The sequence below is a fragment of the Canis lupus genome, chromosome 4 (genome assembly GCF_048164855.1).
Source record: "Canis lupus baileyi chromosome 4, mCanLup2.hap1, whole genome shotgun sequence".
In the NCBI taxonomy this organism is placed as follows: domain Eukaryota; kingdom Metazoa; phylum Chordata; class Mammalia; order Carnivora; family Canidae; genus Canis; species Canis lupus.
The window spans coordinates 30,320,106-30,333,900 of NC_132841.1; the positions used below are offsets into that span (position 1 = coordinate 30,320,106).

General features: G+C 51.4%; 1 protein-coding gene across 5 annotated transcripts in view; it reads left to right on the forward strand.

Annotated features, from left to right (window-relative positions):
* The window catches only part of TSPAN14 (tetraspanin 14), a 55,249-nt gene that overhangs the window by 25,828 nt on the left and 15,626 nt on the right, over window positions 1-13,795 (forward strand). For all 5 annotated transcript variants that reach the window (XM_072823798.1, XM_072823796.1, XM_072823799.1 and 2 more), the window contains one exon: window positions 2,968-3,065. In XM_072823798.1, the coding sequence (XP_072679899.1) occupies window positions 2,985-3,065 (81 nt within the window). In that variant the 5' untranslated portion in view covers window positions 2,968-2,984. The remainder of the gene's footprint in view (window positions 1-2,967; window positions 3,066-13,795) is intronic.

Consider the following 13,795-nt stretch of genomic DNA (forward strand, 5'->3'; position numbering starts at 1 on the left):
CTACGGGGAGAGTTCCCGTATCACCTCAGGGTGGTCCTTTCCCACAGGCCCCAAGCCGGGGCAGGGGTGAGGGTGCCAATGCTGCGGAAGACAGACAGACAGACGGGCGCTGATCAGTGGGTCTCCTGGGGGAGTCGGGCTGTGTGTAGTGCTTCAGGGCCCTGAGAGCCAGAGCCTCACCACGGTGGCCTGAAGCTGTCCAGGGCGCCCTCCCTCGACTCCTGACCTGCAGGCCCGCGCCTGAGCAGCTCTCCCCCGTGTCGGGGGGCCAGTTCCATGGGGGTACGGCCACCCACCTGGGCCTCTCTAGGGACCGTGAAGAGTCGTGCCGGATGATTCCAAGGAGCAGCCTGTTTTGCCCCTAACAGGGTTTCCACCATTTAGAGCATTGTGTTTCCTTCTAGGCCATTTCTGGCCAAGCAGACTGTTCTGTGGGATAAACTGACCTGGGTTTTAGTGTTTTTTTTTGTTTTTTTTTTGTTTTTTTAAATTTATTTATTTGTGATAGTCACAGAGAGAGAGAGAGAGAGGCAGAGACACAGGCAGAGGGAGAACCAGGCTCCATGCACCGGCAGCCCGATGTGGGATTCGATCCCGGGTCTCCAGGATCACGCCCTGGGCCAAAGGCAGGCGCCAAACCGCTGCGCCACCCAGGGATCCCTGGGTTTTAGGTTTAAAAGAAGTGTTTGTCTATATGCACGAAGACAGGCCTCTGTAGTTGGAGAAAAACCCAGCGTTCTGGGGTTTTTGTAATGTGTGAAACGTGGTTGGCTTCCTCCTGAGAGCCGTCTCGCCCGCAGGCCTGGCCCGTGTGCTGGCCGCACAAGCAGGGCCTTCTACCTGTGCAGAAGCCCCAGGCTAATGCCTGGTATGTTAGGCGTGATTGTGTGTCAGAATCGCCGGGGAATTTGTCAAAAATGTGGATTCTGGGTCCCACCCCGCACCTTGTCCGCAGAACCTGCAGAGGGTGGAGCCCCGAGGTGTGTCTGGAGTAAGTCCTTTGATGCTGCCAGCTGGGCCTCAACACCAGCGACGCTAGGGTCAGTTCTAGGTGAGGATGCTGGGGCCTCCAGAGGGCAGGAACGGCCCGGGGCAGTTGGTGTGGCCCCAGGAAGGAGTGGGGCCCTTCAGCCGCCCAGCATGGCCCAGGCTGCTTTGAGGCCTCCTGTGTGGCCTGTGACCCATGGTGTCCTTCGGTACCTGGGCTTGCCCTCCTGCTCCCTTCCTGGAGGGGACCTTTGAGCAAGTGCTGTGCTGACGGTGGGGCGGGGGGTGGGGAGGTGGGTGGTAGCTGGGTTGCTGTCCCCTTCCTAGTTGGATTTTGAGACCACAGGGGCCAGACCCTCCCGCGCCCCCCCCAAGGGAGGAGGTGAGCTGGGTGGTGGTGTCGTGGCCTGCTGTGCCCGTTGGTGCTGCACCCGGAGGGTTGAGTGGTCACAGCACCCATTTCCAGAGGGATGTGGTTTTCCTGGCCCTGCTTGTCATCACTGTGTTGATGGAATGTTCCAGCCAGGCCACGGAGGTCACTCCCAGGCCCTGGTCGGATCTGCCCCTCTCCTCACCCCCGGGAAGCAGGAGGTGAACTGAGGATGGCGGGTGGTGAACATTCCCCTGTGCGCCCTAGGTCCTGCCCACCCCCCATCCATGGGTCAGCGTGAGGCCACCCCCTCCTTCCCACCACTGAGCCACTGCTTTGGCAGTGGGTTTGGGGGGTGGAGGAGTTAGGGCCCACCTGGGTTGTTTGCTATTGGGTTCAGAATGGAAAGTAGTCAAGGTGGGTCAGGTCCTCAGAATTCCCTTTGGAGGGCACCCTCCTTTCTGTAGGATTCTCTGAGGGGCTTTGGACAATGAACACAGATTTAAAGCAAAAATGCCCCTCCCCGTCCCGCCCACTCTGTGCAGCCCTCAGAATGTTCTGTGGTCTGAGCTTTACTCACAGCCTCAGGAGGCCGAACCTGGTGGGGGGGGGGAGTTAGGCAGGGGAGGGACGGGAGGGAGGAATGGGGTGTATGCTGGCTGCTGTGGGCTCCTGGGGCCACATCACCTTCGTCGTTCTGTGAGGACAGAGCTTGGGAGGTTGTCTGAGAACATGTTAGCTGAACAAATAATGGGATGGGGCCTTATTTCTGACTTTTCTTCCCTGGCCTGGGTTAGGTCATGCCTGCTTTTCATCTCTTCTTCCCAAAGTGCCTCTCAGTGGTCAAGTCTCCATTTCTCCATTGGCTCGCCCTACCCCTGGCTGTCCTACCCCAGGTAGTGGTTGGGTGGAGGGGATGTAGACTGTGGAACCCCCTGTCCTTGGTTCAAATCCTGGGCCTCGTCGAGTATTTTTTTTTTTTTTTCTTTGTCTTAGCTTTGGGCAAATCCCATGACCTTCCTTCCTAACTCCTCTTTCCTTAACTGAAAAGTTGAAAAGTCAACACCCAGTGGAGAGGTGATGAGATAAATGTCTGGGAAGGCCTGGTATCTAGGAGACACTTTGAAAATTGGCATCTTCAGGGCTCTTGGGTGGCTCAGTCGGTGAAGCACCTGCCTTCAGCTCAGGTCATGATCCCGGGGTCTTGGGATCAAGCCCTGCGTGGGGCTCCTTGTTCAGCAGGGAGCCTGCTTCTCCCTCTCCCGTTACCCCCCACCCCGCTCCTCTTGCATGCTCTCTCTCTCTCTCGCTCGCTCTTTCTCTCTCTCAAAATCTTTAAAAAAAAAAGAAATAAAAATTGGCATCCTCCATTCTTTCAAAATTCTCTTTTTTTTTGTCTGTTTTTGGAGAGTTGACTTAACATGATTTTTGCCTAGTCTGTCGCTGGCACTGGTAGTAAAGCTATGCCTAGACTCATGCAGGAACACAGAAACACTTTGGAGATTTCTGGAGTCTGTGTGTGAACCTCACCTTTGCTTTTTCTTGGGGAGTGGGTTTGGTAGGAGATGTTATGTAACTGAGTTTCTCATCACTCCCATGTCTGTCCACAGATCCCGCTTCTCAGAAGATGCACTATTATAGATACTCTAATGCCGAGGTCAGCTGCTGGTACAAGTACCTCCTTTTCAGCTACAACATTGTCTTCTGGGTGAGTCACTGAGAGCGGCCTCGCTTCCTCGCTTCATCCTTTATTCAGTAGATCGTGATTCTTTCTGTACAGTTGATGTGCCAGGCCCCCTGCAAGGCTCTGGAGGAGAAGGTAGGCAAGGTTAACGAGCCCTGCCCTGGCAGAACCAGCGGCAGGTTAGTTATAAAGTAGACTGGTAAGTACTTTGACAGGAAGGCCGGGGTGACCGAAAGCCGGGTTAACGGGCCCCCGCCCCAGACTTGGAAATTCAGGAACACTTGGAGCTCTGGCCCACGTGCATGTCTGTTTTCCCCCTTCCCTGCCCTGGGAGTGCTCCCAACGAGACATCGGCAGCAGGGTGCCTCGTGCACCTTTGACTGGGGGCCAGGCCCTGTTCTAGGCTCTGAGAGGTAAGAGTGGACAAGGGCAGTAAAGCCCTGTTTCTTACGGTGCTTGTGTTTAATCAGTAATGGCATTAGCCTACTGATGAGCAGCAGAGCAGGGAGGGAGAAGCTCCTTGGCTGGGGAGTCCGGGGCAGGACATTCCAGGGAGGTGACTTAGGCAGGCAAGACCAGAATATCAGTGAAGAGGCAGCGGGTGGGGGGTCTGGGAAGAAAGCTGTGGGCTGGAAGGGCAGCATTTGCAAAGGCCGGAATGCACTAGGCATGTGCAAGGGGCCAAGAGAAGGCCATGGGGCTGGAGCACGGGGAGTACAGGGGGAGGGGACACAAGTGACAACAGAGACGTGAAGGGGGCTTATAGACTGAGAAGGGGAGAGGTGTGACTCTGGAGCCCTGGGGTGCTAGAGGTGACCCCAAAGAGGAAAGTGCACTCCAGAGTTGGCTGTGAGCAGGTGGGCCGAGGGAAGGCCGGGAGACTTGGTGCCGGAGAAGCCTTTCAAGTAGAGAGGACCAGTCAGCTGTGCCATTGGGGGTGGGGGGTGGGAATGACACAGGATGAGGATGGAAAATCGGCATGGACATTGACACAGTGGAGGTTGTTGGTGACCCTGGCCGGGGCTGCCGTGTGCTCCGGGGGGTGGAGACCCCCTGGAGCTGGCTGAGGAGCCAATGGGATGCGAGCCAGTGGAGACTGTGACTCAGGACAGTTCTTCCAAGGACCCCTGCCTTAAAGAAGAGCAGAAAACCCGGGCACTGGCCGGAGATGGTCAGGGCACCGGGGGAGGTATCGCAGCCTGTGTGTGTCACCAGTGTGATCCGTCCCGGAAGAAGCAGACGCGGAGTCTGTGCAGGTGGCTGAGGGGACGTGATTGCGCATCTTCAGCAAGCATTGCTTGTCACCTTCTGGGGGGCGGGGGTGCATATGGAGAAGGAGGGACAGGACGAGTGGCCGTGACGCCACATTGTGCTTCTACTGTGGCTGTTGGTGCGGCCTGTTTGGGCCAGAACTCTTGCAAACAAAGCAGACTTACGGGGGCTTCTCAGCTTTCACCATTGATTATTCACAGCATCATCTCCTAATGATTTATCTCAAAGTTTTGGGGGCTTTCTGTCCTAGAGAAACAAGGTGGGATTCAGTGGCTTGGCCTTTCACCCCTCATCTTTTTCTGTCCCTGAACAAGCTGTCACCAGCAACTTCATCATTTCCCTTGAAACAAGATTAATACAGGGCGTTCGATGTGGTTTCCACGGGCTTCTCTTAATGGGAGGCCTGTGCTTGCCTTATCTCCTCAGTGAAGGGCTTCCGGACTGCCATGTTCCCTCCCTGGCGCACCTGGAGGCCCCGCCCACTGGCCAGGTGTCTGGTGGAGGGTCCCCTGGCCTAGGCAGGCGGTCTGACACTTTGGACACTGGTACACCCGGCAGTCCTGTTGTTCCCTCCCACCCCCAGGCTGTGCCTGCTTGGTCTTGTGCCTTGTCCTCTGAAGATCGTCCCGAATTTTGCAGAGAGAGCAAAACTTCCCGTTGTTGGGGCAGGGCCCTGCTAATCTCCGTTTCTTCACATTCTTTGCAGAACAGATTCTTTGCAGGATGCCTGGGTGGCTCAGTGGTTGAGCTTCTGCCTTTGGCTCAGGGTGTGATTCCCGGGCCCCGGGATTGAGTCCCCCGCAGGGAGCCTGCTTCTTTCTCTGCCTGTCTCTGCCTCTCTCTCTCTGTGTCTCTCATGAATAAATAAATAATTTTTTTTTTTTTTTTTTTTTTTTTTTTAAAGAACAGATTCTTTGCTCTTGGGAAGCTTTACCAACTTGCCCACTAATGACACCTGGGCAGCCCAATTGGCAGAGTGGAGGTCCTGCATCTGGAATCACAGCAAGGCTGCTTGATTGAAGGGTTCTGCTGTGTTCTCGGCCTTCCACAGGACCGACAGTGCATGTGGTCAGGGTCCGTTTCTCAGTTAGTGTGCACTGGGGCCCAAGTAGTGTGCGAAGGGACGAGAAGGAGCAGTCAGGAAAACGAGGCAGGAGAGAGCTTGGTTGGGAGGATGGCCCAGACGCCTCCCTGCTGGGTCCCTGGTAGCAACTTGCTTTCATCTGCACAGGAGCTCAGTGTAGGGGGAGGCCCGAGACGTGGGGTGCTGAGCCCTCCAGAAAGCGCATGTTGGGTGCCGTGGGAGGCCCTCACGCAGGGGCTGGTCTGGCCTCGCACCCACACTGAGTGATCCTGCGTAGTGTTCGTGTTTTCATTGTGAAATGTCGGTGTCACAGGCCTGCCGCCTGCCTCCCAGGGTTTGCTGAAACGTACACGATCACATGCCTGCCTTATGTCATCAGAGAAGTTTTCTTTTTGAAATGGAAGAAATACCAAAATCAAACAAACCCCCATGTTCCCATCACCTTGTATCAACACTTAACAACTCAGAGCCAGTCCTGTTTAATTTTATATCTCCTCCGCCCATTGGTTTGAAGCAGGACAGAGGTAATTGTGTTGCACAGAGAGTTTCTGTATTTGTTCTGTTTTGACAAATTAACAGTGAGCAGAGGGACAGGGTTGCAGCCTTGCTGGCAGACCTGGGCTCAGTAGGCAGGTTCTGATATACAGAAGGCAGCCTGCCGTTTCTCTGACCAGTGCTGGAGCTACAACAAACATGAGGTTTTATTGAGCCTCTGCCTCATTCAGAATTATTTGCACACTGGCATGCTTTATAGCCAACACCTGTACACTCTAACAGGGTTTCTAAAGCTCTCTCCCTTCAGTTCAGGGCTGAGATTTTTTTCCAAGGGACTGTTAATACTCTTTTGGGGTGACAAACGGGGATGTGGCTGTCCGCCGGACTGTCAGGGAAACAGTGCTTCTAGACAACATGGCATTGTGGGAGCACTGGCATGTTCTACTTTTTTTTTTAAGATTTATTTATTTATATATTTATTCATGAGAGACAGAGAGAGAGGCAGAGACATAGGCAGAGGGAGAAGCAGGCTCCATTCAGGGAGTCTGATGTGGGATTTGATCCCAGGTCTCTAGGATCAAGCCCTGGGCCGAAGGCAGGTGCTAAACCGCTGAACCACCCAGGGATCCCCTACTTTTTTTTAATGTATTTCTCTATGTACGTATGTACGTGTGTGTATGATGGCTCCACGCCCAATGTGGGGCTTGAACTCATGACCTCAAAATCAAGAGTTGTGTGCTCCACTGACTGAGCCAGCCTGGTGTCCCTCTGCCTTTTTTCTTTAATTATTGGTATTCTTTGGTTATATTAGACCTGTTTCGAGTGCAAAATGACTTTGACTTAAGAAAATGCAAATCAAGGGGTCCTGGTGGCTCAGTCAGTTAAGTGGCTGCTTTTGGCTCAGGTTGTAATCTGGGGTCCTGGGGGGAAGCCCCACCTCAAGCTTCCTGCTCAGCAGGGAGCCTGCTTCTCTCTCTCTCTCTCTCTCTCTGTCTGCCTCTCCTCCCTGCTTATATTTTCTCTCTCTCTCTCTCTCTCTCAAATAAATACATAAATCTTTAAAAAATGCAAATCAAAACTGCAAGAAGATACTATTTTGCACCCATTAGGGTGGCTATTATTAAAGCGCACACACACACACACACACACCCCCCCCAAAGTAACAGGTGTTGACAAGGATGTGGAGAAATTGGAACTTGCGTGCACTGTTGGGGAGAATGTAAAATGGAGCAACCACTCTGGAAAACAGTGTGGATGTTCCTCAAAATGTAAAAAAAAAAAAAAAAAAAAAAAAAAAAAAGAATTACCATATGATCCAGCAATTCCACGCTGGGCATAGACCCAAAAGAATTAAAAAGCCGGGTGTCAGGGAGATGTTGGCACACCTATGCTCACAGCAGCATTATTCACAGCAGCCAAAAGATAGAGGTAACCGCAGTGTCTACCCAGAGATGAGTAGATAAACAAAATGTACTCTGTACATGCAGTGGAATATTTTTCAGCCTTATAAAGGAAGGAAATTGTGACGCATGCTGCGACATGGGTGAACTCTGATGCTATCATGCCAAGTGAAACAAGCCCGTCATCCCAAAAGGACCAATGCAGTGTGGTTCCACTTATATGCAGCACCTAGAGGAGTCCGATTCATAGAGCTAGAATGTACAAGGCTGGTTGCCAGCGGCCAGCGCAGGGGACAGGGGTACGTTAGTGTTGAGTGGGTACAGAGTGCCAGGTTTGCAAGATGGTGGCAGTGGTGCACCGCGCCGTGACTGTCCTGAGCGCCACTGAGCTATGCTCTCACCAATGGTTAAGATGTCTAAACTGTATATTGTGTATACTTTCCCCCCAGCTTAAGAAGAAAAAACCATCTCCTTTGACTTGCAGAAGAGGGGCTGCCCAGGGAGGTAGACCCTGGAGGAAGAGCTGTGTGTGGCCCTTTTCATTCTCACCCCACCTGGTTCCACCAAGAATGTGAGCTCTCTTGGTTTCACTGAGTAAATCCTCTGCAGGGGATGATTCAGATGATGTCTGCAACTCATGTCTGCAACTCCGGGATTGCCTCCCGCCACCAGCATTGAGTTTAATCTGCAGAGGTTCAGATAAAGCCCTTGCCTGGAGCTGTTTCAGAGATGGATTAAAAGTGAAGAACCAAGGCCTGTTGTGGCACAGACAATGGGCCTGTGTTTCACAGACAGGAGAGGCCCCTGCCACTGGCCTTTGCGGAGACTCAGGCAGGTCTGAGCCCAGCCCAGCTCCCTGCTTGTGGAGTGTACGGGAATTCGCTTTGGAGCCCAACAGGCAGCCTGTTTCTTGGTGGTGACCCGAGAGCCATGGGTGTTTGTACTCTGTGACCAGCGAGGCTTCAGGTCCCTTCCTTCAAAGCCACAAAGGCCTCCCATGAGTAGGGTGAACCTGGAGTTGATGGTCCAAGTCCAGAGACCTTAAAAGAGAGGTTATTAAGAATTCAGCCAGAACGACAGGTGTATCCCAGGACTGTCCCAGGCAAGCTGGGACACGAGAGGCAGAGCGGGTCTGGTGCAGGAGTGGACAGTCCGCTCCCTCCCCCTGCTCCCAGCATCTCTGTGGGCAGAGGGTCTACTGTTCCTAGGCCTTTACTGTGCTCCTTTGATAGGGGCCTCCCTACATCCCGCGGTGAGCTCCTGTCTCTGGATCACTTGGACTGATGATGGAGAATTGCCTTTAGTTGAGCTGGACTCTGTCCGGGTAACACCACACCCCAAGGCCTGACCCCCAGGTCAGGGAGTGCCCCTTGCAGTCGTGGGTCAGCATCCCCTAGCACAGAACAATCTTAGGTTGCCACATAGTGTTCTTGATTGTATTTTTGGAAATTCCCATATTGGACATTTTGGTTGTTTCCAGTTTTTTTTTTTTTTTTTTTACTATCCTAGATAAGGATGCAGTGATTAGTTTGGTGTGGTACAGATTCCTCCCTCTGGGCAAAGGAGGGAAATGATTTGCTAGGACAGATTTCCAGGAGACTAAATGGGTCAGGAGGGAGGGGTGTGTATGTTGTTTTGACCTGGCTGACATATTTATAGTCAAAGTTACTTTTCTAGAAGGGCTGCCCCAATTTATACGAAGTAGACCGACTTATCTCCTGGGTGTGTATGTGTATTTTTCCACATTTTCACTGGCCAAGGACAAGGATTGTTTAATCGGGGATTCCACTAGAACACCGTGAATGCTACTCCCTGCGGGGCTTCAGCTCCTGATCTCACTTGGGCACGTGGGAGGCTGGGACCACCAGCAGGGATTTCTGAGGAAGGGGTGTTCACGGGGCACGTATGACTATTACCTGCTCATGGGGTAGTGTCAAGGCCAGGTAGCTGGTAATGTGTACAGCTCTGCATCCTCCCCTAGTAGACTGCTGGCATGGCGCAGTCTACTGATTGGTCTTGTGTGTGGGCATGCCCAGTTCCCATCTTGGTTCCCATCTTCCCACCTTCTTCTTTCTCTCTCTCTCTCTTTTTTTTTTTTTCCCAAAAATACTTTTAAAACTATCACCTCTGGGGCACCTGGTGGCTCAGTTGGTTAAGTGTCTGCCTTTGACTGAGGTCATGATCCCAGGGTCCTGGGATGGAGCCTCACGTGTTGGGCTCCCAGCTCAGCAAGGAGTCTGCTTCTCCTCCCTCTATCCGTCTCCCTGCTTGTGGTCTCTTGCCCTATGTCAAATAAATAATATCTTAAAAAAAAAATTCCCTCTATTGGGGTGTAATTTGATAGAATAATACCCATTTTTGGGATTTTGGGGTTTATAGTTTTCATTAGTTTTAGGACTACTTTGACCATTATTTCTTCGAATATAACCCTCTTCCCCTTTTTCTTCTCCGATTCCTGTTGTCTCATAGGTCACTGAGGCTCTGTTTAATTCCTCCCACACCCTACCCTTTAGTTCAAATAGTGTCTATTGCTTTGTCTTCAAGTTGACTCATCTTTTCTTCTACAGTGTCTAATTCACCCATCTAGTGAATTCTTCATTTCCAGTGTTGTACTTTCTAAAGTCCATTTGGACTTTCTGTTCTCTGTTTCTTTCCTCATGTTTGTATTTCCCTTTATAATCCCCCAGGATATGTGCAATATCTGTTTTCATGTCTTAGCTAATTACACCTTCTCTGTCCTGATTGTATCCTTTTCTAGTTACTGAATATTTCTCCTTGTTATAGATCATGTTTATTTCCCTCCTTGATTATCTAGTAATTTTTTTTTTTTTGTATCTTAAGTAGGCTCTATGCCCAACGTGGGACTTGAACTCACAGCCCTGAGATCAAGAGTCCCACTCTCTTCAGATACTGAGCCAGCCAGGCGCCCCTGTCTAGTGACTTTTGATTAGATACTAGATGTAGTTTTTTCACTGAAGCATTCCTCCTGTTTTGGTCAGCTCAGGGTGCCATCCCAAAATACCATCGACTTGTTGACTTAAAGGACAGAGGTTTAATCTCTCACATTTCTGGAGGCTAGAAGTCTGGGCTTGGGGTGCTTGGCATGCTTGGGTTCTGGTGAGGCTCTCTCCCTGGCTTGCAGATGGATGCCTTCTTGCTGTGTCCTAACATGGCAGAGAGAGCTCTGGTCTCTCTCCCTCTTTTTTTTTTTTTTTTTTTAAAGATTTACTCATTTATTTGTTCATGAGAGACACTGAGAGAGGTAGACACAGAAAGATGGAGAAGCAGGCTCTCTGCAGGGAGCCCAATGTGGGACTCAATCCCCTGACCTGGGATCACGACCGGAGCCTAAGGCAGATGCTCAACCACTGAGCTACCCAGGCGTCCCGGTCTCTCTTCCTCTTAATAAGGATACAAATATTGGAGGCTCCTCTCTCATGACCTCATCTAACCCTATTACCTCCCAGAAGCCCACCTCCAAACACCATGTTAAGAGACTTAGGGCATCAACATACGGATTTTGAGGAACACAACATCTCGTCCGTAACACTCCCTTAATAGTCTTCTGACTCTGGCATTTTTTGTTGTTGTTGTTGTTGTTAACTATTGTGTATGCGATTCATTCATGCTGTTGTATGTAGTGGATCATTGATTCTCACTGCTGTAAAATACCGCATCGTGGAAATGTATTATTTGGAATTTTTACAGTTTTAGACTATTTATTACGACCTGTTTAGGTACTATAAAGACAGTTTAGGTTGGATACTTGAATTATAGGGGTGCCCCGGGGTTCGTGTGCCAAGCTGAAGGAAATCCTGTCTTTTGTCTCGAGGTCCAGATGGTTGCAGTGTGATAGTCCAGTGCAGGACTTGGCTGACTGTGGCCTGCAGGCCTGGTGCTCTGCCGGTTTATGTACCTACAACTTTATTGGAACACAGCCTTGCCTGTTTACTTATTACCTATGGCTGCTTTCCTGCTATAAAAGCGGTATTGAGTGGTCGACACAGAGATTATCCAGCACAAAGCTGAAAATATTTACTATCTGGCCCGTTACAGAAATACCAGCTTCTGGCCTAGTATTTTGGTCTTCTCTGCACTGTCCTCACTGAACTGTGCCAGCAGTGGTAGAGACTGGGGTGAAGGTGGGGCCGAGGCTGGTTTGGGGCTTCTTCTCTCCATGGCCTGGAGAGCTGCCTATAACCTCCCTTGGATGACTCTGCCTTTCCTCCTTCCTTCCTTTGGGAGGTCTCGGCACAGTTATTCCTGGGCGGGGCTTGGTGGGGGTGGGTTCTCTGTTATCTGGAAATGCAGAGACATCTGTGGAAACTGCCCCAGAGTCCTCTGGGTAGTCCTTACCCCTCCTCACTGGGGCCCCTAGCATGTTTGTTGGTTGTGTTGGAAAGGGCACACATGCTGCTTATTTTCAGAACCACCCTTCCGGCAGGAGGAAAAGCTGGTGTGTGATAGCTGTGTGACCCTGTGCAAGGCACCATCCTGCCCTGGGCCCTGGTTCCCTCTGTAATGAGGAAGCTGGGCTGCAGCATCCCTTCTGGCTCCCAGACCTTCCAGACTCCCACTGAGAAGTGGCTTAGTTTAGACTCTTTGAATGTGGGACTATATGACAGTGGTATTCCCTGAACTGTACGGGGTTCAGAGTGGCTACAGTCTTGAGGGATGAGGCTTCCTAACCCCGACAGGTATATCTTGAGACTCACTCTCAGCCCAGGGTCAGGTTGGGTTACAGTCTGTGCCCACTGGTGTCCTTTCTGGCCAATAATTTGAATTGTTGGTGTTTTAAGTGGCCACAGGCATCTTTGGTGTTTTTTGAACTAACCAGGTCTAGAGTCAGGATTCCCTATCCCGGAGAGTGCCAGGACCATGGGATTTCCACCTGCCTAATGATTTAGATGGCAGAGCTTAGGCAGTGGGAGGTGTATAGACCGTTGGAGGTTATTGGCCTCCCAGCTGCTCAGTTTTGCAGATTGGCAAACTGAGCTCCAAGAGAGGGATGTTTTGCTCAAAGCCACAGGGTGAATTAGAAACAGAGCTGACATTGTGTTCTAGCTGCTTCCACTCTGTCCTATTTTCTTTCCATCATTCTTTCTTACTTTGCTCAAAAACCCTTTCAGAGGCTCTGTTTCCCTAAACTCTATTTCACTGTTGTCTCTGAGATCTAATGAAACAGATGCCCCTGGAAAGGAGGACTTTGTCTTAGGACGAAGACTGGAGCTCGGAGTTATTGGGGGTGGGTGACGCGGAGAGTCTTTAGGCCAGCAAATATTGGTGGCATCTGGAAGGCCCCTCGATGTCTCTGCTCTGTGCCCCTCCCGTGCAGGAGGTCAGAGCTCCCTTGGACTGACTCCATGCCCTGGGGTAAGCAAGTCACTTGTGATACTTCCTTCAATCCTTACAGCTCTCCTATGACCCAGGAAAGGCCATTTTGCAGAGGAAATCACAGGCACAGAGGAGTTCCTGGACTTAGTACCAAGTCCAGTCACCAGGAAGTTACAGAGTAGAGACTGGAACTAGGACCAGCTGACTTGTGCTGTTTGTTCAGCACTGCTCTGGCCTTGAGTTTTGGCTTACTCTTGGGTTTCCTTCTAGCTTTTTTTTTTGTTTGTTTTGTTTTGTTTTTTAAGATTGATTGACTGATTGATTCATGAGACACACAGAGAGAGGCAGAGACACAGGCAGAGGGAGAAGCAGGCTCCTTACAGGGAGCCCAACGCAGGACTCGATCCTCAGACTGGGGTCACGTCCTGAGCCGAAGGCAGACGCTCAACTGCTGAGCCAGGGGACCCAGGCATCCCTCCTGTTTTTTACTCTGGGACTCCCATAAGCAGCTCTGTGAATGTCAACCTCTGACAGCCAGGGGGCTTGCAAGAACCAGAGGCCAATGGGGCAGACCCTGAGAGGGTCGCATTGCCACTGCTGATTTGCCTTGAGCTCACTGCAGAAAGGCCTCTGAGGCCTGCAAGAATTGCTGAAGTACCTTTATAGACGCCGAAATGCAATCATACAAGAGGCCCAGGCCACTAAATCGTGGGTGATGGGGGCTGCTTTTGAGCTGCAGGTGTTGGACCCCCCCTCCCGTCCAGCAAGGACTGGCCAGGTAAATCAGAATGGATCTACACTTCAGTTGTTGTTCTTTGACCCTATTTGGGTGAAGTGTCACAGGCTTGCTCACATGGTGAGTGGATTCCATGCAGCTTCCAGCCCAGAATGCCAGAAGAGTATCCTCACTTCCACAGGGGGGCTTTGCCTAGGGTGGAGAGATCAGTAATCTGGACAGTGACACTCAGAGAGTGCTTCCTGGCCACAGAATGATCTCACCACCTGAGGATATGGGTCCTTTGGCTTCAGAGTTGCACAGCCCAAAAGCCCCTTCTGCAGAACTCCCATGCCGTGGGGTCCCTGGGCCTGCTTTTTGTGCAGGAGGTCTCAGGCTGCCCTGTGGGTGTTGGGATAATGTACTTTCAGGACGGTCAGAGACACCCAGGGTT